The 20150-nt window shown below is 39.8% G+C and overlaps 1 protein-coding gene across 2 annotated transcripts in view; it reads left to right on the top strand.

The window, feature by feature from the left end:
- The window catches only part of ADAMTSL3 (ADAMTS like 3), a 388402-nt gene that overhangs the window by 147634 nt on the left and 220618 nt on the right, over positions 1-20150 (top strand). For both annotated transcript variants that reach the window (XM_030814922.1, XM_030814923.1), the window contains exons 5-6: positions 4482-4527; positions 20048-20150. The exon at positions 20048-20150 is cut by the window's right edge and continues 134 nt beyond it. In XM_030814922.1, coding sequence (XP_030670782.1) covers positions 4482-4527; positions 20048-20150 — 149 coding nt within the window. The remainder of the gene's footprint in view (positions 1-4481; positions 4528-20047) is intronic.

Genomic DNA, 20150 nt, shown 5'->3' with positions numbered 1-20150 from the left:
AACTCAGCTTGCAATTAGGACACAGCAGGTGGCAATGGAGTGTAGACCATTGCTATACACATGGTCTACACTGAAGGCCTGAGACACAGCCATAAGATACCTTTGATATATTAAGTTTCTGTTTACAAGAATAGTTTGTAATATAAATAGCTAAAATTAAGCAACTACTAAAAATGCATCTGAAAAATTATTTCTGAAAATGTTTAAAGAAAATGCCATTTTTATGAAGTTTCAACAATTTTTGTATTCCAGTATTCCCATCAATTCAAATATTTTTTTTAAGCTGTGACTCTCTAATTTGCTTGTTCCCTTGAAATTAGCATCAAAAGCTTTTTACAGCTGCAAGTCAGCATGGTACAAAAAGCTTTTTGGTTATCACTTCCCTAAACTGTTAGCAACTTCCCTCAACTGTGGCTTTTCCAAAATATGAGAGTAATTTCAATTACTTCTTCACTTTTCCTATTATTTATTTTCTTCTTTTGTTCATACATAAAAAGCAAAATGAAGTAGGTCATGTAAGTGAGTGACCTTTTCAATAGGCAGAGCTGTTGTTTCCCAGTAGAATGGAGTCATTTCCCCTTGACCAAGAGAAAGACTTCTCCACACCATTATATTTTTTTCTACCAGCCTCCCAGTTTGGTGCTGCTTGAATGTTTAAAATTTGATGTACTCTTAGCAAGATTTTAATAAATTTAAGAATCAAATACCTATAACAAAATTTTAAAAACAGTAATATGCAATGTTACAAAATATTAAGACACAGCCAACCCATTGTGATAATCTGGGAAGATGTTCTGAACCACAGATCAAGAAAGCGCATCTACGTAAATGTGATTTAACTACAAATTAGGTAACGCTTTTGGAGGCAGCTATAATGCTGTTCTTTTCACTCCAAAATGTCATTCTCCCAAAGCCTTCTAAATCTAATTAGGGATTGTACCACCTCCAAAACACAAGATGTGAGGAGACAAGGGATACAAGTTGCAGTTGGAACAGAAAGTTTAAGGTGAAGATGTTATGAAATGGAAATGGAAGAGGGAGAGTTTGAGAAAAACTGCAAAGGAAAAAGAGTGGAAGTTAATATTAAAAATGTACTGGACACAATAAAATGCAAAATAACCACTACAGAAAATTAAAATCAGTAGTGTGGAGGAATATCTGTAGAAGATTTCTTATAAGCATAAGAAAAGGTCAATGAAATGACATATATATATATGAGGAAATCATAGATGGACCAATGAAGAAGTAATAGATGCAGAGAGAGGGAGCTCCAGCCTCAGAATTATAGGCATTTATGGAACAAGAGCAGTAATCAAAATCATAATCTGAGAATAATCAGCAGCACTGTAAATAAAGACCTTGAGTATTCCATTCAAAAAGGCTCACCATTTTCAGTAAAGACTGATGAAACACACGACTGGATACATCCTGATTATAACTTAACTTTTATATCAAATACTAACACGACAAAACAAAAGTACTATAAGCTTTCAGGCAGAAACATAAAACACACAAGCAAAGGAATAATCACATTTCTCCTCTGCAAGTCTCAATGTCAAGGGTCAATGAAGTGTGTTTACAGCTTTGAGGAAAAAGAAGTAATATCATATCATGCAGCATTGCCTTTCCTGTATGAAATGAAAAGATTTAATCATATGCCAGCCATGCATCCAACTAATTAAATAATACTTAGCCAGCCAAGAGTTAAAAACTCATACATGAAAAATTCATATTATGAAAGGACTGGGATTTGTTTTAAAATACTTCTAAATATGTATTGTATATAGGGACAAAAATGAAAACCTAAAGATGTTTACCAAATAATTTTTATGTTATATAAAAAAGAATGGACTCAGAAATCCCACTTCTAGGTATTTACCCAAGAGAAATGAAAAACTTTGTTGACATAAAACCTGCATGTGAATGTTTATAGCATTTTTTCATACTTGCCCAAAACTAAAAACAAATATCTAGCTGGTAAATGAATAAACAAACAGTTGTACATATGTGCAATAGAATGCCAGTCAGCAATTAAAAAGGTGCAAACTATAGATACCTGCAACCACAAGAATGATTTTCAAATATATTATGCTAAAAAGAGTCAGTCTCAAAAAGCTACATATGGTGTGATTCCATTTATATAACATTTTGGAAATGGCAAATTGTAGGGACAAAACCAACCAGTGGTTGCCAGGAGCCGAGGGTGGGGGAAGAGGCTGATTCTGGCCGGGCGCAGTGGCTCACGTTTGTAATCCCAGCACTTTGGGAGGTCGAGGCGGGCAGATCATGAGGTCAGGAGATCGAGACCACGGTGAAACCCCGTCTCTACTAAAAATACAAAAAAATTAGCCAGGCGTGGTGGCGGGCGCCTGTAGTCCCAGCTACTCGGAGAGGCTGAGGCAGGAGAATGGCGTGAACCCGGGAGGCGGAGCTTGCAGTGAGCCGAAATCGCGCCACTGCACTCCAGCCTGGGCGACAGAGTGAGACTCCGTCTCAAAAAAAAAAAAAAAAAAAAAAAAAAAAAGAGGCTGATTCTACAGGGGCAACCTGAGAGCATTTTTGGGGTGATGGAACTGTTCCAAATACTGGTTGTGGTAGTGGTTACAAATTGTATGAGTTTGTCAAAACTCTTAAAATTGTATACACCCCAAATAGAATTTTAATATATGTCAGTTTTTAAGTAGGGAAAAAGAGAAGCAATGTAATCACGAAAGGTAATATCGGCATGGCAACGTGAACATACTTAAACACTGAACCACACACTTAAAAGTGGTTAGGATGGTAAATTTTATGTTATGTGTATTTTGTCACAATTTTTAAAATTTTAAATTTAAAGCTACCAAAATAATGTTTGTATAATGGACTATGATGTAATCATTAAAATAATTTTTCCAAAGATTTATCAATGAAATGAGAAAATGCTTATAATATTAGATTAAAACAAATACTAGGATGAATTAACAGTATGATTTTCAATCCTGTAAATGGCAGAAACAATGGAGGATTAAATGACAAAAGAATAAAGTTCTTGGTGATAGGATTTTGAGTGACTACCTCTATACTTCTTGGCACATTACTGGTTTCCACTTATTCCTTTTGTAATCAAGAAAAATGGAAGCATGAGAAAGCACATGCAATGAGTTTTACATTGCTAACTTTATCAATCATTTCATATAGGCTCATATTTAAATCATACGGGCAAAAAAATAACCTCCTATCCACTTTAAAATTATTTTTGTTCCCATAGAAATAAATATTTTAATAACAATTGAAATAGTATCTATTGACTTTTAATTCAAAATGATTATTTAAGCCTGTGTTTAGCTTTCCTGGCTCTAAATTTGCCATTGAATTCACCAGGAAAACATAAAGGGAAAGAATATGTAACTCCATTGAAAAATTGGGAACAGTGCCATGAAGAGATCAGATATTTTTAAGGAGTTTATGTAAAATATAGACAGACAAGCACTGGACTGAGGAAAGTACCCGTTGGATGGAATTCCTGTCTCCCAAAGGAAAACTCTGCCTGGAAAATGAGTGGCAGGGTCACAGAGCTAGTGGCTGTAGGAGGAGATAGGTTATGTGGTGGTCATCCCTGGAAAATTCTCAAACTTACCAGTATTAGCATCCCAAGAACGCTGTTCCAACGTGACTTGGTAGAATCCCATTTGGTAAGGTCAATGGTTGAAATAAAATAGGCTGGCTGCAGTAGCTCACGCCTGTAATCCCAGCACTTTGGGAGGCTGGGGCAGGTGGATTGCTTGAGGCCAGGAGTGTGAAACCAGCCTAGCCAACATGGTGTAACCCCATCTCTACTAAAAATACAAAAATTAGCCAGGCACGGGGTGTGCGCCTGCAATCCTAGCTACTCTGGAGGCTGAGGCTGGAGAATTGCTTGAACCTGGGAGACGGAGGTTGCAGTGAGCCGAGATCAAGCCATTGCACTCCAGCCTGGGCGACAGAGTGAGACTCTGTCTCAAAAAAAAGGAAGCATTACTTCAAGCAAATTTCTAACAGAGACTGTTGTACTAATTAAAGGAAGACAGCGAGTGCCCTGCTAATTTGAGGTGCTTCAGTAAGGGAAGAGAAATGTCCTAGTGGAGACGTGCTACACAAATGCTTCTACATGTAGCTTTTCCCTTTTCATTATAGAAAAGAATACACATATTCACACATGAGACACACACATATTGTACATGAATTGTAGTGATTATATGGATCCTTGGGTAAGAATTGCATGTGAGTACTACTATTAACTAAAGAATTCATTCTTTATTTAATATGACACTTCCACAAGACTTTTTGGCCCCCAATCCTTGAAAATTAGTTTCTTAGAATTAAACTTTGAATCTTTGGGGTAATGTGCACTAGTAAAACTTTTACAGGGAACCAATGCCTTGTATTTGCTTTTTTTTTTTTTTTAATGCTTGCCTCTTCTATGAAATCATTATTTCTTCTTTCTTCTTTCTTTTTTCCTTTAGGAATTGTGAAGGGCAGAACATTCGGTACAAGACATGCAGCAATCATGTAAGTCCTAAAATAAAATTATTTTATCCAATACAATATATTCTTGTTTTAAGTTACAATATTCCAATGTGTACTCTAAAACTAATGGTCTCTTAATACCCTTTGTGGAAAACTTAAGTATTTCTTTAATTGACAACAGATTTTGTATATCAAATATCTTCCGTTTATACTACCTTTTAAGGCCATATCACATTCATGATCTAATTTGGTAAGTATTTCATAATTTCTGAAGTCATAGAAACAATATAATATCTGCAAGCTCGTTTCAAAGTTCAGAATGCTTTTATGTTCGTTTTCTTACCTGACCTTCACACTGTCTCTGGACAGGTGAGGTGCGGCTATTTCTCTTTTGCAAGTGAGAGGACTGAGGCTGAGCGAGGTAAAATTATTTTTCAAAGGTCACCTAGGAAGAGTAGACTTACTTGAACTGGTCTGTTGTTATTTCTACCTCAGTGTCATGGAATACTATAGGTGACCCATCAGCAAATCACACAGATATATACAAAACCCTACTCTTATTTTACATCAGTCAACACTAAAAATAAAAATTCAAATATCTTGCTTTAGAAATTTGAAAATAAGGCCAGGCGCATTGGCTCATGCCTGCAATCCTAGCACTTTGGGAGGCCGAGGCAGGCGGATCACTTTAGGTTAAAAGTTTGAGACCAACCTGGCCAATGTGGTGAAACCCTATCTCTACTAAAAATACAAACTTAGCTGGGCTTGGTGATGCGTGCCTGTAGTCCCAGCTACTTTGGAGGCTGAGGCAGGAGAATTGCTTGAACCCAGGAGGTGGAGGTTGCAGTGAGCCAAGATTGTGCCACTGCACTCCAGCTTGGGTGACAGAGTGAGACTCTGTCTCAAAAAAAAAAAATTGAAAATAAAAAATAAACACCAGAAAGAATCCATTCTATTTTCCATTCAAAACATTTCCTGGTTATCGGTAAGAGGCTAACTAGAGGTACTTGGCACTTGCCTCCTCATACACAAAAAGACCAAAACAACAAATCAACAACTACAATTAGACTAGAGTGTGAGGGAGAGCACTGGAGTATAGCAAGGGAATAGAAGAATCCCTGTGGCACACAGTAACTCAAGATGGCAGCATAGGGAGGAGGGCGAAGTACTCTGCTTCTACTACTCCATCTCCCCTGTCAGGTAAGCAAGGAGCCCCCAGTAGCCCCTATTACCACTGGAGACACATGTAGTCCTTGCTACAGAAGAATGCGGCAGTCCTCACAGGCCCTGAGCCCAGTTTGGGGGAGCTGCCTGGAGTTCCCACAGCTGCATTACTTCACAGTAGGAGCTCACATTGTGCACTGCCCACCTCCCATGACCCAGGCTGTTATGGCACAGTGCCACCTTGAAACTGGAGCCACTGCTAGAGTGTGCTCTACTCTGGGGGACAGTAACCACTGATCTTTCCATCCCTGAGGCTCCGCTATCATTCTTACATGCTCACACCGATGACTGCAGCACCACAACCCCAGCTATTTAGAACCTAGGCCCAGTGAAATGGTGGTGACTCTTGCATCCAAGTCCACATGTCACCCTTCCCTGCAAGGAACAGGTGATCCTGCACAGTTGTGCATGTACCTCCAGCTTAAGAACCAGCCTGGTGGCCCTTTCTCTGGCAAAGCTGCACCACTACTGCTCTAAACTCCTGCAGCCTAGGCCATTGAGGCACTCACAGATATTACTACATGGATTACAGCTGATGAAACTGTATGGAGACCCAACTACTGTGTCCACCCAGAACCAATGTGAATTCACACTACTCAACTGACACCCTAGGACACATCTTTAGAAAAAGTCTTTCCTTATAGAAGCTACTCTGTAAAATTGGAAGCAAAAATGGATTCAGCAGATGCACAGATATCAAAGTAGATACACAAGGGTGGGTGTGGTGGCTCACGCCTGTAATCCCAGCACTTTGGGAGGCTGGGGCGGGCAGGTAACTTGAAGTCAGGAGTTTAAGACAAGCCTGGCCAACATGGTGAAACCCTGCCTCTATGAAAAATACAAAAATCAGCCTGGTATGGTGGCACATACCTGTAATCCCAGCTACTTGGAAGGTGAGGCAGGAGAATCGCTTGAACCTGAGAAGTGGAGGTTGCAGTGATCTGAGATCACACCACTGCACTCCAGCCTGGGTGACAGAACCAGATTCCATCTCAAACAAGCAAAAAACAAAGCAAAGTAGATACACAAGAAACTCGAGAAAGCAAAGAAACATGACACCTTCAAAGGAATACAATTATCCAGTAACAAACCCCAAAGAAAAGGAAACTTACAAAATGCCTGAAAAAGAATTCAAAGTAGTGATCTTAGGGAAACTTGTGAGATACAGAAGAATACAGATAAAAAATTTAATGAAATCATTTGAATTTACAATAGCTATATTTACAATAGCTACAAAAAAGTAAGATATTCAGTAATAAATTTAACCAAGAAGGTAAAAGATCTTTACATTAAAAATTATAAAACATTAATGGCTGGGAATGGTGGCTCACGCCTGTAATCCCAGCACTTTGGGAGGCTGAGGCAGGTGGATCATGAGGTCAGGAATTCAAGACCAGCCTGGCCAACATAGTGAAACCCCATCTCTACTAAAAATACAAAAAATTAGCTGGGTGTGGTGGTGGGCAATTGTAATCCCAGCTACTTGGGAGGCTGAGGCAGGAGAATCACTCGAACCCAGGAGGTGGGGGTTGCAGTGAGCTGAAATTGTGCCATTGCACTCCAGCCTGGGTGGCAGTGTGAGACTCTGTCTCAATAAATAAATAAATTAATTAATTAAATAAAACAGTAATGAAATTAAGAGGGTACAAAAAGAGGTGTTCATGTATTGGAAAAATTCATATTGTTAAAATGTCGTTACTATCCAAAGTGATATACAGATTTAATACAATCCCTGTTAAAATTCCAGTGACATTCTTCACAGAAAAAAAGAAATCCTAAAACTTGTATAGAATCACAAAAAGACTCTGAACACCCAAAGCAATCTTGATTAAAAACAAACAAACACAAAAAACAAAACTGGAGGCATCACACTACCTGACTTCAAAATATACAACAAAGTGATAGTAACTAAAACAGCATGACATTGGTGTAAAAATACACATAGATCAGTGGCACAGATTAGAGAGTCCAGAAATAAGTCCACATACCTACAGCCAACTGATTTTTACAAGGGTGCCAAGAATACACACTGGGGAAAGGACAGTGTCTTCAATAAATGGTGCTGGGAAAATTGGATATCTATATGCAGAAGAATAAAACTGGACCCCTATCTCTCACTGTGTACAAAATCCAACTAAAAATGAAGTAAAGACTTAAATGTAAGACTTGAAAATATGAAACTGATAGAAGAAAACAGAAAATACTTCATGACATTGGACTGGGTAAGGATTTTTAAAATATGACCTCAAAAGCACAGACAATAAAAGCAAAAATAGACAAATGGGATTATATTAAACTAAAAAGCTTATGTACATCAAAGGAAACAATCAAGAGTAAAGAGACAATCTATAGAATGGGAGAAAATACTTGCAAACTAGACAGCTGGACAAGGAAATAATATTTAGAATATATAAGGAATTCAAACAACTCAGTAGCAAAAAAACCCAACACAAATAATTTGATTTAAAAATGGGCAAAAGGCCTTAATGGTCATTTCTTAATAGAAAGCATAAATACCAACCCAGGTGTATGAAAAAATGCTTAACATCACTAATCATCAGAGAAATACAAATCAAAACCACTCTATCACCTCATTCCACTTAAAGTGATTATTATCACAAAAACAAAAGACACAAGTGTTTCTGAGGATGTGGAGAAAAGGGAACCCTTATATGCTATTAGTGGGAATGTAAATTAGTTCAGTGTTTGTGGAAAATAGTAGGGAGTTCCTCAAAATTTTAAAAATAGAACTACCATATGATCCGGCAATCCCATTACTAATTACATATTCAGAGGAAATGAAATCAGTATATCACAGAGACATCCTCACTAACATGTTTATTGTAGCACTATTCACAATAGCCAACGTATGGAATCAACTTAAGTGTCCAACAATGAATGAATGGATAAAGAAAATGTGGTATATATACACAATGAAATACTATGCAGCCATAAAAAGAAGGAAATGCTGTCATTTGTGACACGGATGAATCTAGAGGATATTATGTTAAGTGAAGTAATCCAGGCACAGAAAGACAAATACCACATAATCTCATTCATATGTGGAATCCAAAAAAATAAAACTTGATATCATAAAAGTAGGCAATAGAACAGTGGTCACCAGAGACTGGGGAGGGCAGGGGGCAGGTAGAGATTGGGAGAGGTTAGTCAAGAAAGTTACAACTAGCAAGAAAGGATGATTTTTGGTGTCCTATTGCACAGTAGAGTAACTATAGTAAACAGCGAGACATCGTATATCTCAATTTAGCCAGAAGAGAGGATCTCGAATGTTCCCACCACAAAGAAATGATAAATTTTTGAGGTGATGAACATGCTAATTACCCTAATTTGTTCATTATATAATGTATACATGTATTGAAACATCACGTTGTACCCCATAAATATGTGCAATTTGTGGAGCCCTAAGGAGTTGAAAGAAAACTGAAAAATGGGCTTAGCTGGCAGAAACAGAAATAGGGGGTAGAGAGGAACAAATGTTCTGAGAAATAGGGTCACCTGCAAATGGCTCACCAGCACCAAAGCATCCTGTTACAAACATCCAAATCACAGCCCACCTGCACCAAGCATCTTGTTTGCAAACATTCAGCCCAAGTAGCACGACCTAAAAAACTCCCTTCCAGTCCCTGCCTCTTTGCAGACAGCAGACAGCCTTCCCTCTGCTGTATTGCTCATTGCTCGCTGGCAGTGTATCTCCCCTTTTCTTTAAATAAATCTGCCTTTCCAGACTCGTTACTGTCTTGGTAAATTCCTTTACTGACTATGTGTTGGCCCCAGGCAATCACTAACCATGACATTTTATGTGTTTATTAAAAGTTTTAAAAACATTTCCCTCATTGGTGGTATAGACCCAAATCAAAATGACAGGAATTAAAAGGAAATTCTGAAAATCTGGAGATCTCATTTCAAATGAGATTGATTTATTTTTATCCACTTTTCTCAATTGGCTGTAACTAATTTATTTTAAAAGATCAATTACTGGGGCTTTGTCTGTCTTTCTCCCTTCTCTGTCCCAAGCCAGTGTGAGACATCAGTCCTGGGTAAGGGTTTCTAATCTATGGATCAAGCTTTTTCTTGGTGGGTAGGCCCCCAAGTTCTATGGGAGTAGAAAGCTGGCAGTCTTTAGCAACACCTTTTGACTGAGAGCTCAAGTCATATTTGCAGTCCATTTCTATCAGTGATGAAACTGACATTTCTGTCTGTATCTCTCCACTGGTTCCAAACTTGAATGGGAAAAAATGGGTGCTTATTTACTGGGGCACTCAAACTCAAATATCACTTAGCCAGAAGTAACCAGATTTTTATCAACCGAGTCCTCAGAGGGATTTTGGAGCACTACGCAAATGCTTCACATCTCTGGTAACTTGAATTGAATCACACTTGATGTTGAACAACACACCTGCTTGTGAATGCTGAATTAACTGAGCTGGAAGTCCAGATGGGGCATGTAGGAGGGAGAGAGAGAGACTGAACACAAAGGAAAGTATGTCAGTGCCAACGTAGTCTAGCCTTCCTTTTAAACAACCATGTGGGTGCATGAGCAATCTCAGTTTTATCCATGAGGCTTTTAGATCTACCACCTTTTTCATGGGTGCATTAGTTTTTATTGCTGCAGTAACATATTACTGTAAATATAGTGCCTTAAAACAAGACAAATATATTATCTTACGGTTCGGAAGGCCCGAAGTCTGACATAGGTCTTACTGGGCTAAAATTAACTTATAGGCAGGGCTACATCATTCTGGAGGCCTAGGGAAAAATTAATTTCCTTTTTTTCCCAGCTTCTAGAGGCCACCCATATTCCTTGGCTTGTGATTCCTTCTTCAGTCTTCAAAGCCAGCGACGTTGCATTTGTTTGAACATTTTTCTTTTTCTTTTTTTTCTTTTGAGATTGAGTCTTACTCTATCACCCAGACTGGACTGCAGTGGCACGATCTCAGCTCACTGCAACCTCTGCCTCCTGGGTTCAAGCAATTCTCCTGCCTTAGCCTCCTGAGCAGCTGGGATTACAGTTGCTAACCAGAATGCCCAGCTAATTTTTGTATTTTTAGTAGAAACAGGGTTTCACCATATTGGCCAGGCTGGTCTTGAACTCCTGACCTCAAGTGATCCGCCCGCTTTGGTCTCCCAAAGTGCTGGGATTACAGGCATGAGCCACCGCACCCGGTCTGAACATTTTTTGTAGTCATAGCTTCCTGTGACCACAGCTGGGCATTGTTCTCCCACCTGGATAATCCTAGATAATTTCTCTGTCTCGAGGTCTCTAACTTTAGTTATATGTGCCAAGATCCTTTTGCCATGTAAGGTAACATAGTCGCAGGTTCCAGGGGTTAGGTCATGGACATCTTGTGGGCCAAGGTGGTGCATTATTTTGCCCAACACAATGGGATAGCTAAAGTTTTCTTTGGTCTGACAATTTCCTTGTAGTCATTCAAGAACGAATTTCAAAACAGTATGATTTCCAGCAATAATTTGTGAAACTATTTAAAACAATTCATTTTAAACCCCAGATCAAGGTGTTACATTTTGGGATATCATTCTAGAGTTTCTCTGTGTGTGTATCACTCTGTTCTAGCTAATTCCAAAAAGGAACCTATTATCAATGCAAGTGTTAGAGTATTATGCGTGTGTGTATCACTCTGCTCTAGCTAATTGCAAAAAGGAACCTATTATCAACGCAAGTGTTAGAGTATTATGCCACATAGTACAGACATAAAATGTAATCTGCTAAAATTATGCACATGAGGTGCAATGGTTAGGACTTTGGTATACTCGAGTGAAAATATGATGCCCCTGAAGCTCTCTGGGCCTTGGGGGTTACCTGTGGTCTCTAATTTATGGTCCCTCTGGGAGAATGCGGCAGAAATCTTTCTAGGCTGGTAAGAAACAGATGCTCGGGGTAGGGTAGGAAGGAGGTGGAGAAGCAAATGCTGCCCACTTTAGTTCTCAGAGTTGGAATCCTTAGAGAGTCCTAAGAGAGGTTTCATAAGAATATAGCATCAGTTGCTATGCTTGTCATTGCAAACTCAGAATTTCCAACAAAATTCCTTATTTGGAAAATAAGGGAAGGTTATGGCAGTGGAAGTGTCCAGAGCATCGCTTTGTTTCCACGTGCCACAGTATCTGCAGCTGTGCATGCCCAAGCTGTGTTGGAAACCAGAGGTGCATAAATGCAGCCCCAGCTTCACTGTTGATAATCTGTAAGAGTCCATTCCTGCACAGGAGAGATTATGCAAGTATATTCCTGAATATACTATAGAAACATTGCAAACATGTTGAGTGCCATAAGTGGATGTAACCACAATGAACTTGGAGTATGAATATGGTTATATCCTTTTTTTCCATATAATTAATTGAACTGTTTTCTGCTTTATTAATTGGGGGCTGAAAATACCCACCTCACCATAGCAGGAGTGGGGACCAGTCTGCAACCCACCCCACCTCAAGTGGAGAGAGGACCAAGTTCTGATGAGCATCCCGCTGCTGTTACTTCTCACTGCCTTCTCACTGCCATTCAATGCCTTACTGAAGACTGGCCACACTAGTTCAGTGGTTAGTGGAGTTCATTTTACCTGGAAATGGGGATGGTCATTCACTCTTTTGGAGGAAGTTGCCTTTAGTGATTCTAAGATGAGGAGTTCTTTTGAGGGAGACTTGCCCCCTGATTCAAACATGCCTACACCTATACTTCCAGGACCATAAAAGTCCCGTATTAAGGGACAGCAGGGTCTTTTCAGTCCCATCCAAGAGATGTCATCATCAATGGCCAAACTCAGTCTCTATCAGAGTAGTCTGCTCTATGGAGAAGGAGGTGTTTCTGTCAGTGAGCCTTGGAGATCTAACACTGGATCATATTCCAGAGATTGCTAAAAGTTCTATTTCTCCATGGGAATGCGTGAAGGCTCAGGCTCTCAGCCTTAAGACCGTGGGTTGTTGTCTGTATGTGTTGACTTCTTCACACTTAACCGAAATAATAATAATAATAATAATAATAGCTCATACTTATTAAGTACTTCCTGAACGCTAGGCATTATTCTAAGTGCCATTTCATGAATAAATTAATGTAATCCTCACACTAACCCTGAGAAGTACGTGCTATTTTTATTTCCACATTTACAGAGGAGATTTAAGTAACCTGCCCAAGTTCACAGAACTGAATTTAACCTCAGATAGTCAGGTTTTGGTGAATGCACTCCTAACCACTCTACTACACTCTACAAGAGTATGGAAAGGCTGTAACCTTTGTCGGATAATAAAATGATGCTGCAGACAGCAGTAGCTAAAGCATGGTAGCTTTTAGCAACACATGAGCACAAGAATTGCTGTGGTATTGGAGGGACATTATACTTCCAGATACCATTGTAGAAAATCTAACTCTGGAACAGTAGGTCAGACCTTCTAAATAATCTTAGTTGGCAAGGGCCAGAGATCAGGGAAGAGCAGGGAATTAACTGAAAGAGACGCAACTGAAGGGAGTCAGAGAAAGGAAATCCTCCATGGCTATTGGTTTTCTACTACTCCAGCAGCCTGGGGTGGATCCCTAGCATAGAGGAGGATCTGACTTAACGAGGACAGACTCTGCATTTCAGAATTCTGCCCACCTCAGCAGAAGACACTAAAGAAAAAAAAATTCAGGCACTCAAGAAAAGATCAAATGTTCTTTTGTTATGAAGTCTAGTTGTAACAGGGACACACGTTCACAGCACATAGATGAAGATGAAGAAATTTATGCCTCACATGGCAGGAGCGGAAGGCATATCCAGGCCACGAGGACCACACCACCCTCCCTGAGAATTCAGACTTTGGTTCAGTGGCTCTCCTCGGGTTCACTCTGTCAGGGGAGATGGGGATTTGGGCTTTGGGCCTGAAAGATTATGGAACAGAACATGCCTGGGTACAGTGCCATGGCTCCTAGGTGACTGCTGTCTTCAGACATAACCCGCTGATCAGTACTTAGCATATATCCTTATAGCCAGAGACTGGCCCCTGAGGCCTAGATAAAGAATTATCCTTATCAGGGGTATTTTGGAGCAAATGGAGAATTCCTAAGAGAAGTCATGCATGTCAGCAGGGAGGTCTAATACCTGAATTCACTGATGAGTCATGTTTTTATACCAGGGTTTATAGGATTAAAGGCAATGCTGGAAGAGGCAAAGGGAAAATAATTTTAAGATAAGTATATCATAATTTGGTAAGGATGTTTTTGTAACATGAACACATTTTTATATGAGCACAGAGGGAGGCCTGGTGTACTTGCAGAGGGGGCTCCCAGGGCTCCTTCTTGACCTTACAGAAGGGACATTTGATGTGACCATTGAAGGATCCCTCATACCATGGATCCTATGAATGGCGAGAATCTGACAATTTTCCATTCAGTGTTTCTCTTGAAGGTGTTCTTTTCTTTTCCTTGTCATTACTCCTACTCTGGGCAAGAGTCACCCCCTCTCATGTCTGTCTCCAGACCTCCAGGCCATCTTGCAATTATACTATTCCTAAAATGCCATCTTTTATATTTTAGTCCCTCCTTGGATCCTTATTGCTTTTAAATCTCCTCACTTGCATTCAAGGACCTTCTTATCTTCAGGTAAGATTTATTTCTTATTTAAACTCCCAACTTTCACCCTTTCTGGACAAGGCTGCACACTGCTCCTTATAGATAACGAATTTATTTCTGCTGTTTCTCTTTTGTTATGTCGTTTCCTGAATCTTGTCCTGTTTACATCACACCATCCTTTAAATCCATCTGAGATTTCACTTTTCCACAATTCCTTATTTGCCAACTCTAGCCTACAGTGGCTACCAACAATTTATTTATTTATTTATTTTTTTGAGACGGAGTCTCACTCTGTCGCCCAGGCTGGAGTGCAGTGGCGCAATCTCAGCTCACTGCAAGCTCCGCCTCCCGGGTTCACGCCATTCTCCTGCCTCAGCCTCTCCGAGTAGCTGGGACTACAGGCGCCTGCCACCACGCCCGGCTAATTTTTTTTTGTATTTTTAGTAGAGACGGGGTTTCACCGTGGTCTCGATCTCCTGACCTCGTGATCCGCCCGCCTCGGCCTCCCAAAGTGCTGGGATTACAAGCGTGAGCCACCGCGCCCGGCCCCAACAATTTATTTTTATGCTAGAAATGTTGTCATTTGTTATATGAAAGAATCACAAAATTTAGCTCATAGTACAACTTGGGTATGAAGTTAAAATAAAATTTTAAAATTTGCTTGTAGCAACAATATTATTTCTCCTGAGTCCCTACTTGCTGGTTATTGGGAGAGGGGATTGGAAGGGGGATTGCCTAAATGTCTGATCCACATGAAAGCTTGGTCCAGTCCTATTATATAAATAATCGCAGGTAATGGCCTGTCTTTCTTGCATAAAAATACTCAGTTTATTAGATAATCTTTCATTCCTGGCTTCTATACATAAGTTGGCCCCAGGTTTTACATATCCCCATGGTTTTAGGAGGAGAAGGAGACCTTGTTTTCAAGATGGTTTGGGAAATGGGTGCCTTTTGTCATTTGTTAGCTGTGGCAGCTGCCTCCTCTTCCTTTCTCTTCCCTTCTCCTCCTCTCCATCCACCTCTTCTGTCTTCCTCCTATCCTTCTCCTCCTCTTTCTTCTTTTCTGAGCTTGCCGGACTGGCTACCTGCACTGCCTGACACTTCCTTTTTATTACTTCTATCAGGTTAGAGTCAAGTCTTGCTGATATGGAATCTATTCTTATTAACTTCATCTGATCAATTGTACAATTTAACTCTTGGATAACTATTCTATGTCCTTCATTGCATTCCTACTTTAAATCTACAAATACCAGTGATAACACTTGTTCAGTGTGTTTCATGCATATAGAAGCTGCATCTCCAATAAGATAATAAGCTCATTGAATGACAGTGTTGGATTATAATTTTTGTGTGTTCTCCCTAGCATGTGACCTAGAGCAAAGCCCATCAAGTATATTTCATAAATAAGTGTTGTCTTCAACTTAACTGATATGAAAAAAGTGCTTCTCAGGGAAAGGAAAGCAGAAGAATGTTTGGCATTTTGCTCCCTAAATGTCAAATAGACTGTTTAAGACACAAGAATCCCTAGCTTGTCTTGAGCTGGGACATGGGACCTAGCTGAGCCAGATTAGGCAAGCTTAGTGTTGACACTGAAAGAATGTGAAGTGAATGAAAGCATTTAATGTAAGTAGTCAGTGTCCCCCACATTTACTAGAAAGCAGTATTCTATAATAGAGTGCTTGTTACTTTGAGAATCAGTCTTGGCTTTGTCATATCCTAGTGTGTGTCTTTGGACTAGTGGCTAAAAACTTTCTAGGTCACAGTTTTCTCCATTTATAGAGTGAGGGTAATAATCCTGACCTACCTAGTTCAAAGGGTGGTGGTAAAAAGAGAATGTCAGTGATTACCCCTGGGAAACTAAAAAGCATGATCCGGATATCAGGCTGCCTTAATCAGATAGCATCATATGCTAAGAACAGAAGTCCACTTAGATTAGCTCAGGATAAAGGGGATTCACTGGATGGATATGTGGGTTTTTAAGGGAATTTAAGCATAAGAAGGCCTTGAGGGCCTGGAGCCAGAAATCAGAAAATGAGGAACACAGGTTACTTATTCCTATTTAAATGCATAGTTTACTGTCTTTCCTCTTCCTTTCTTACCGAATTCATTCTTCTTTGCTGTGGAAACTGGCTTGCTTTGCTTCAACATGAATCTTATAAAACAAATGGCCAGTCCAACCCCAGATTGATATGAGTTCTTAGCTCTCTTAGCTCCAGCTCTTTTGTTGCAATTCCAAATTTCTGGGAAAGATTGACCTGGTATGGACCAGATGTTTGCCTCTGGATAGTCAGCTGGGGCCAAGGGGGCTGGTCACATGTACAGATCTGGCCACCCCGAGGCTGACATCCTAAGGTGTCTTCCGCTAATTAACACTTGTTAATTTTGTGAAACTTCATTGGTTTATGGAATTTAAGGGAGTCGAGAGCTAGCCGGCACATTCAGTCCCTAGAGAATGCTTGCCATTGAGCCTAATGCAAAGAAGTTGCTTGCATCCTGCTCTCTTAGACACTTTCCTTTGGTTGGTTTCAAAGAGTGAGATATAGAGAAAACTAGCTGTGGCTGGAGGAAGAGGAGGTGATGTAATTTTGTAACTGATGATCCTTCCTATGGCCAGATGGAGAATACAGTCCTCATTTCAACAGAGAAAAGTCATCTGGCCTGGCACAGTGGTTCGTGCTTGTAATCCCAGCACTTTGGGAGGCCAAGGCAGGCAGATTGCCTGAGCCCAGGAGTTTGAGACCAGAGTGGGCAACATGGCAAAACTGTCTCTACAAAAAATTAGCTGGGTGTAGTGGCGCATGCCTGTAGTCCCAGCTACCTGGGAGGCTGAGGTGGGAGGATCACCTGAGCTCTGGAGGTCGAGGCTGCAGTGAGCTGTGATCATGCCACTGCACTCCATCCTGGGTGACAGAGTAAGACCCTGACTAAAGAAAAAGTCATCCAGTTTTAGTCTTCTTCAGTTTGACTTGCTTCCATGAGTGTAACCTGGTTTAATTTTGCTAAGACAACAAAAATGTGGATGCAATATAGGATTTTGGAATGTTTCACTGCAAAATAATACAACTAATCTCAGAAGAATGTTTGTTAATTATATTCTATTTATTCCCTATTTACTTCCAAAAAGGATTTAAGGAAGTATAAAGGCCAAAAGTGTAAACAATAAAATACAAAAGTCAAGTAGCAAAAAGAGGCAAATCGTATTTAAAAATCCTGGCTGATAATTTATCAATATCTATTTGTGAAAAAAAATAAAGCTAGATTTCTAACTTAAACCATTCATCTAAATAAATTCCAAATATAACAAATAGTTAAATATGACTGCTAATCTATAAAGGAACTAGGAAAATACATTTAAGTATTTATCTGTTCTCAGAGCAGAGTGGGAAAGCATTTCTAAGCCCATTAATAAAGAAAGAAACCTTAAGGGGAAGTATTAATAGAGCTGACTACATGAAAATATAAAACTTTTTCACTTTACAAAGTACCAAAAACAAAATGAAATGGGGAAAATATTTCCAACAGAAGTGACAAAGAGTTGATAATTTCACTATGAAGTTTAATAGTTTCATCTGCTGAAAATAATAAAAAGACAAAAATGCCAATGGATAAAGGATATAAAACAAGAAATTTTTGAGGAATTAATACAAAAAGCGAATATACATGAAAATATATTAAACAATAAAAAGAAAATTCAAGCTGGGCACAGTGGCTCACACCTGTAATCCCAACACTTTGGGAGGCTGAGGTGGGTGAATCACTTGAGGTCAGGAGTTTGAGACCAGCCTGGCCAACATGGTGAAACCCCACCTCTATTAAAAATACAAAAAAAATTAGCTGGGCATGGTGGTGGGCACCTATAATCCCAGCTACTTGAGAGGCTGAGACAGGAGAATCACTTGAACCTCGGAGGTCCAGCCTAGGTGACAAAGCAAGACTCTATTTCAAAAATAAAATGCAAACGAAAACAATGAAGTTATATTTTATACTTCTGATTGGAAAAAAAACTAGAAAATTATAATGGAGGGCAATTTTGCAATATTTTGAATAGTCTATAAAATGTGCATAACCTTGGACTCAGAAATTTTATTTCCAGAAAGAAGTCCTTGGTAAATAATCAAGATTTGCGTGAAGATTTAGATACAAAAGATCTATGTTATTTATTCTTTTGTTGAGTAGAAACTATTTTCCAAAGTTTTTAGAATGAATATTTATTACCTTCATAATACAAAAAAAAATACTTTATGGTGTATGTGTGTGTGTGTGTTTTTTTTTTGCAACAGAGTCTCGCTCTGTCACTCAGGCTGGAGTGCAGTGGCACAATCTTGGCTCACTGCAGCCTCCACCTCCTAGGTTCAAGCAATTCTCCTGCCTCAGCCTCATGAATAGCTGGGACTACAGGCATGTGCCACCACACCCAGCTAATTCTTGTATTTTTCACAGAGACGGGGTTTCACCATTTTGGCCAGGCTGGTCTGGAACTCCTGACCTCAGGTGATCCGCCCGCCTCAGCCACCCAAAGTGCTGGGATTACAGATGTGAGCCACTGCGCCTGGCAGCTATATTGCTTTTTTGTATCTGTTTTCTTTAATTATGAAGTTTGCATATCAAAAGTAGATTTTTGATGAGTAAAGTAATACTTTTCTCAACTAGTATCTTGCTTTGGAAATATCTGGTGGGCGGAATCAGTAATTTAGTAAAAAGACCAATGAGTCATCAATATTTGTACAAACACTTTTTATTATGAGAGCAACTGAAGGCATTTACTTAGAATTTATTTGCTTTTGTTGTAGACAGAATTTGAACAAGCTGTTTTCTGCCATCCATCCTACAGCCAGTTGAAGGCAGGTGCTTGGTACCAGTGAAGATATGGGAGGGAGCCTGACAGGGGAGGAAAGACAGATGAATTAAAAACAACAATGACAGGCTGGGCACTGTGGCTCACGCCTTTAATCCCAGCACTTTGGGAGGCCGACACAGGTGGATCATGAGGTCGCAGAGCCAGACCATCCTGGCCAACGTGGTGAAACCCCGTCTCTACTAAAAACACAAAAATCAGCTGGGCGTGGTGGTGTGGGCCTGTAGTCCCAGCTACTCAGGGGGGCTGAGGCAGGAGAATCGCTTGAACCCGGGCGGCGGAGGTTTCAGTGAGCCGAGCCACTGCACTCCAGCCTGGCGACAGCGCGACACTCCGTCTCAAAAAAAAAACAAAAAAACAAAAACAAACAAACAAAAAAAACCAAAAAAAACAATGACAAAGAACCCCAAGTGCTCACAGAGCACAGCAGTTTTGGGCTAATAATCCTTCACATTGAAATGGCTCCTGAAGGCATGGATAACAATTAAATTTTGATGAAGACCTTGAATCCTTGAATCACCTGGAAAAATTAAAAGCATTTGGTTTCCCTTGTTTTAAAAGGAAGGAGATTAGATAATGCATTTGAAAGTTTATATTCAAGATGGTTAAAATAGGGCAAAGTTTGGCATCTAAGTCTTGTAAGCTCTAATTATCTGGAAAAAAAAACTACCTGGGTGGGTGAGTGATCAGAATAATGAGATAATCTCCTGGATAAATAATTATTGCAGTGATCTCTGTAGAATTTCATAGCATACATTCAACTTTGAATCAAAAAAAAAAGAGGGAATTAGATGACTCCCAGAGAGAGGCAAGTGGGGTGTGGTCTCCTGAGATTCTGGTGAACTTATTTCATCTTCTGTTGGCTTCTCTCACTGGGTGATGTGCATGTGGCCTTTTCCCTCTGCCCCCAGGACTGCCCTCCAGATGCAGAAGATTTCAGAGCCCAGCAGTGCTCAGCCTACAATGATGTCCAGTATCAGGGGCGTTATTATGAATGGCTTCCACGATATAATG

This window comes from Nomascus leucogenys, chromosome 6, assembly GCF_006542625.1.
Source record: "Nomascus leucogenys isolate Asia chromosome 6, Asia_NLE_v1, whole genome shotgun sequence".
Classification (NCBI taxonomy): domain Eukaryota; kingdom Metazoa; phylum Chordata; class Mammalia; order Primates; family Hylobatidae; genus Nomascus; species Nomascus leucogenys.
This window is presented reverse-complemented; position numbering and strand designations above follow the sequence as displayed.